This window comes from Coturnix japonica, chromosome 8 (genome assembly GCF_054131305.1).
Source record: "Coturnix japonica strain WE chromosome 8, WE-NBRP24, whole genome shotgun sequence".
Lineage (NCBI taxonomy): Eukaryota > Metazoa > Chordata > Aves > Galliformes > Phasianidae > Coturnix > Coturnix japonica.
This window is the reverse complement of record NC_140670.1, coordinates 26,709,348-26,715,347: the sequence shown is the minus strand read 5'-3', so window position 1 is coordinate 26,715,347 and position 6,000 is coordinate 26,709,348. Positions and strand designations below refer to the sequence as shown.

Sequence of the window (6,000 nt, the reverse complement as noted above, 5' to 3'; positions counted from 1 at the left end):
TAAAATACATAAGAACATGTAACAAAGCCTTCCTCAAAGGCCCTGAAGGAAGAAAAGATGCTCGCTCACGTCTGAGACATTCGTATCCAATTCAATAAACTGATGTTGCAACTGAGGTGTTCTGCACTCAAATGCAGTAGAAAACAAAGCTCTTGACCAGCTCCAGTCTTGAAAGATATCAGGGCTCTTGGGAAGAGAAGACATTCAGCTGTGCTCAGGCTGACTGCACTCTGGCCATATCCCCCAGCTTCCAATCTTCATGGGAAAGAGCATTCTGCCTCCCCCAGCCCTGCACAGAGCAGCACAGGAGGTTATTCCAGCAGATGCTGCAGTGACAGACAAAATGAACTAAAAAAGAAAGATTTCAAGATCAAAGACGTGACGTAAAGCAAAGATACAAAGATTGAACATCTTCTCAAGGTCATCTAACCAAAGCCTAACATGGGTTCTGTAATAATAGAAGCAGCTGCTTCACTGAAATTAATTTATTAACTTCTATTGAGAATATCCCCTTCAAACCTGCATGGTTTTGGGTTTTTTTTGTTTTTTTTTTTTGTTTTTTTTTTGTTTTTTTTTTGTTTTTAGCACAAAAAGGTGGGTTTTCTTGCAACTTCTTTTGTAAAACTTAATGCTGTATGTCTGGTAATGTGTCTGCTTCAGCATGTTTCATTGGAAATCCCACACCTGCGAAACCGTGGCAACACTGTCAGTAAGTGACCTACACAAAGTTTAATAGAAAAATTTTACTGAATATCCTCTGTTTAATGTAAACAAGGCAGGAGGCAAAACAAGGAGCATATATTTGATATAGTTACACGATTTTACAGGGCACAGAAGCTACTGAGGGTTACGGTTTCAAAAGCCATGTATGATACACAATATCAGGTCACTCCCAGTCTAAGCACATCACTTAGCATTGAGACAGCGAGTTGAAAAAGAAATGTCACCTGTGAATTCACACAGCAGCTTATGGGAGACATTACCATGCATTCACAAAGCCATTCCATGATTACGGTGCCCTGTAAAACCATGTGCAACAATCTTTACACTAATCGTAGTGTAAGCAAGCTCGGGATTCTGGTTCTCATATATATATAATCTATGTATATATATATATACATAGGTGATGTACAACCAGACTCAAGCTGTGTATCAAATCACAGCTTTTATATTGCACAGACAAATACATAGTAAGAACGTTACACAGACAGGATCTGAATACCAGGAATATTACAGTCATATGGGAAAACAACTAAAGACAAACTTGTTCTACTGGAGCTTAGCACGTGGCGTATTACAAAACTTTCTATATCAGAGTCTAAATCAAATACATACTATAAATGGAAACAAAGTAAAAATGTGCATATTTACACACGTGCGTCAGGGTTAAAAAGTAGTTTGCATTTGCTTTTTGAAATCAAAAGTTATTCTAGTATTTCTTCTCAAGCATTTCAATCTACTGATAATGGCCATAGTTTCAAAGGTGATAAGCACTCTCATTTTCTGCTGACAGCTGGAGGGTCTGATTACACTGTCAACTCCAGGCCATGTATTTCCTCAGGTGCCCACCTCTGGGTAATAAATAACCACATACAAACACAGAGAGAAACAAAACGGGCACCTCAATGACATGCATAGATCAGAAAGGTGAAAACATGGACCTCGACTAACTAAAAAAAAAGTGCATGAAAAGTATCACAAAACAAAATTAAATGAGATCCGACTCTTAAGGAAGATTAAATCACTTTTACAAAAATAAATGCCATTGTCACCATATATGGTAATTAAGTTGTCTGTAGGCAGCACTCACAAATCTATAAGGATTGTTTCACTTAATAGGATGGATCAATTTCTTACAAATTTATCAGCTGAGTCTCTCTGGTTCTCAAGAACACTGCTGCTGTTGCTGAAGATTTGGGTATCAGTGAAAACAACATCGATGCCAATGGTTTCACTTAAGATCAGGCACCTCCTGAATGGCTTTACAAATTATCACATTGCTTGGAAAGCTCTTGAAAGTTTCGTTCATAGCAGTATCATCACTTCCAGTTTGCACTGAAATTAGGACATCAGAAATATAAACATAAAGAATAAATAACAGAAATTTGGAGGAAAAAGTAATTTAGCACAAGCAAAAACCAACAAAGATGGAGGGAAGCATCAGCATTTGTGCCCAACAGCTTGACTTTATCCATGCAAGAAACTGTAATTTAGGAAAATTACTGAAATTAAGCTTCACCTAACTCAAGTAGTTTAACTGCCTGTCTGAACTGGGATCTTAATTATAACAAATGCTTGTATTAAAAATCACTGCATAGACATATGTTCTATAGTACAAGTCAAGTCTGTTGTGTTAACACAGCTTCTAATATGGCTAAAACCATTTGCTACTTTCAAGGCATATTTCTAAACAACAAAAATGAGAAAAGTGACTTTTTTAAACATTGTCCTACGCTGCTAATTTGACCTGAAAACGCTTCATGGCTAATGGTGGGGAAATAGAGGGGCGAGGAAGCCAGGTTGGTTTTCACTTTGTTTTGTTTCCTGGATTTATCTGCAAAAAAACCCCAGAATCCTTTGTTACAGGGACCACTGAATGCAGGTTTTATTTGTTAAAGTATTTTCCCAGTTGCCCAGTCAGACTTTCTCCCCAGCTGAACCTGTATGGGAGCTTTTACAGCAGGACCATCTTTACTGCCGTGACAGGAATAAATTTAGCCCATTAACTGTGACACTTCTAATTAATCTAGTTTAAATGGCCTCTCAGCATCCATACTGTATAAATATATATATATATATTAAAAAAAAAAAAAAAAAAAAAAGATGAAAAAATTAAAGGCATGGGTTCAGAGCAGAATCTGACCCTAGGTAGAGTCATATGAATACAGATGAATTCTAGTGACTGAATTTGTCCATATTTGCATATAAGCAATCAAATCAGAAATGGACATTAACTGTGCAAATAGGATACTAGGAAAGACAAAGAAATACAGTGTAAACACAAGGAGCTGAACTCTATCTTGCCTGCCTAAGCTGTTACAGGAAGGGAAAGAGGTGCTATACACCTGCATAGATAACAGGACAGCTCTCTCACCCAAATCAGTGTATGTGCCTGACAGGGTAAGGCTCAGCCTCTCAAACCTCTACCAGTGCCTATGCAGCAGGGAGCCCCAAATTCTGTCTGAGGAGCAGCTGCCATTGCACTGGAAAAATAGAAGCAAAGCTCCCTTATGTCTGAGCAACGCAAATGGGCTGAGAGCACTCATACTGAAAAAAAAATTCACTGAGATACACTTCTGTATCCCAGCACTATGCAAAACAGGCACGAATTTTGGTTCTACATATGGTATCAACACTTTAACTGAATTGGTATTGGTCAATCTTGCTGGGCACTACTGCCAGGGTTAGACAAACAATAAAAACATTTCTAGAATTATAGAACATATATGTTGCCAATTTCCAAGGCACAAAAGATTGTGAAACCAATTCAAGCTAAACAGCAATTAAAAAGAAATTAAAAATACTGTTTCAACAACAGCATCTAATGACCTATAATTAACTTCCCTGTAAAGGTGACAAGAGCCAAGCAACTGGAGTTCACATGCAAAAACATAAAGTAAATCTAGTTACACTGATGACCTTAAGAGCAATCACTTGGAAAGACAGAGACAAATATGATCTAAACAGGTATACTTCAGATATTTGTCATGGATGTGATCCTGAATCAGGTTAGTTCACTAGTATGGGTTTCATACTAATATACCCCCTGCAGAAATCCACAGGGGAATCAAGCTGAGAGTTGTCTTTAAAGTTCATCACAAAAAAAAACCCTCATGAATACATATTTCTGTATAGGAACTAGTGGATTCTTTGAACCTATCTTCATTTTTAATTCAACTATAATTTTGATTGCATTTACAACTGCAGGTGTGATTTCCTTTTGCATATCCACTTGAGAAGAAAAAGAATCAGGACATAAGAATGTTTTCAAATTACTTTGCTGTTTAGAAATAATATGGTCACAAAAAGAAAAATTGGCGCATGTGAGCCCCAGAACACGTACAGACGTAACTCCCTGCACATTGTCATCATAACAGAAAGACAACCAAGGACTGATGTCTGTGGTTCTTCACGCAGCTTTTGCAGCTCTTCACACAGTGGCTAGAAATGCTGCGTATTGGTTTCTCCCAAAATGCCTTTAATCATATTCTAGGTCTGTTTCAATCCATCTCCCTTGCAATGTGGTGAATGCCAACGACTGGCGAAAGTAATCTAACTTCCGATTCTGCCAAAAGCCAACAGGCACTTTGCCAGGAGATGCCACCTCTTCTCGTCTGGGTGTTGTCAGTAGTCTTTTAGACTGAAATAGGCTAGGTGATCTTACAGCCTGGCCACTCATCAAGGCTGCTTATGGTGTAGATGAGGCATGGTACTTCACAAACGCAATCGCCGCCAGCTCTTTGCAGAATTCTTCCAGCACAATCACACCCTCTAGTAACGTCATGTGGTCAATGCTGAGAGAGAGAGGATAAAAGAAGAGCAGAGGGTCAGGACTGCCATACACAAAACCCAGCCGTGGGTTCTGGAGGATATACAATGTATTTACTCACACAGGCCCTTCAGGCTCTAAGCCCAGCAGGCGTTTTCTGACCAGCAGAAGTTTGGGAGTGAAATCTGGGATGCGCTGGATTCTAACCATGAGGTCTCCAACCACCTGCAAAAGTACAACACCATCAACACACAAAGTAACACCTCTCTGTGACTGGCCGCAAGAACAAATGACAGCCTACAGTGCCTGGGATATAAAGCCATTTCACAATCATCACAGACTCACAATGTAATACTCAGAATAGCTGCACTGTGTCAAAAAGGGTGAGTGGTCATAAGCACTGACAACAGTAACAGAGCCAAAGACATGAATGCAGAAAGCAGAGATAAAACAGGACAGGAACTCTAAAGCCTTACTTACTACTGCCATAAATGATATTACTCACTTATTTTAATTATGTCAGTGATTAATTTGCCTTGGTAAATGTTGATGCAAGCAACTGACTAGTAAATTCACTAGTTTAGGAAAGAACAAGGGGAGAATGAAGATTATAATTGAAACGGGGAGGGCTACTGGGAAAAGGGGAGTTAAGCCCACTGTTAGTATTGGCAGGCATCATTAATAGGCTCTTGACCAGCTTAATAACAGCTGGTGTGGGGGGTAGCTGAGGAATCTCTGACTGAGACGACTGCAGTGTGACAGGCACACAGCCAGCTCTTGTAGGATGAAGGTCTGGCAGGAAGGGATGAAATCAGAGGGAGAGGAAGGGGACTTCCAATATATCTAGCACTTCATGGTTGATTAGAATCCAGAAAAGGGTCATAGACTGGACTGCCAAGAACAGCCTTCATCAGAAAAAAAACAGATGAGCAGAGAGATTCACCAAAGCACAGGTGTTCACTACTGTCTTCTGTTTGTGCATGAATCAATGCCATCTCTTTCCTGTCCAGGTATAAATCTCTATTTTGTTCTTACAGCACTACCTGATGTCACCTGGTCCAATTTAAAGCAGCATCTTTGTCAAAAGGGATATTTTATATCTACACTGAAACCAAGCAAACAAACAAATTTGAAGACATGTAGAATCAGAATGACTGATGAAAAATAGATTTTTCAATATTTTTGGCAGAAAATATGGAATTCTGATTTCCAAATCAAGAGCATAAGTATCTGTTTTCAGTACGAAGCCATTTGCCAACCTAAACTATCCAGCTTCAAGTATTATGCTACAAAATTACTAAATGTATCACTGCTGTACAGCCATATATAAACATTAACTGTGTGTTTACTCACCCTGACAATAACGGAGAAAAGAGACCTGCAGCCAGAGGCCAGGTTTATGTAAGGATCCAAAAGGTATTCATGTATATGAGGATGGGGAAACAAGGAGAGTTTGGACAACACTGAAGTAACCTGTAAATTTACATCATAGGGCTGCAAAAAAAAAAAAA

General features: G+C 39.0%; 1 protein-coding gene across 2 annotated transcripts in view; it reads right to left on the bottom strand.

Annotated features, from left to right (window-relative positions):
* Positions 1 to 728: 728 nt before the first annotated feature.
* Positions 729 to 6,000, bottom strand: part of FHIP2A (FHF complex subunit HOOK interacting protein 2A) — a 33,043-nt gene continuing 27,771 nt past the window's right edge. For both annotated transcript variants that reach the window (XM_015867367.3, XM_015867368.3), the window contains 3 exons: positions 5,843 to 5,983; positions 4,611 to 4,714; positions 729 to 4,514 (listed from right to left, as the gene is read on the bottom strand). In XM_015867367.3, the coding sequence (XP_015722853.2) occupies positions 4,409 to 4,514; positions 4,611 to 4,714; positions 5,843 to 5,983 (351 nt within the window). In that variant the 3' untranslated portion in view covers positions 729 to 4,408. The remainder of the gene's footprint in view (positions 4,515 to 4,610; positions 4,715 to 5,842; positions 5,984 to 6,000) is intronic.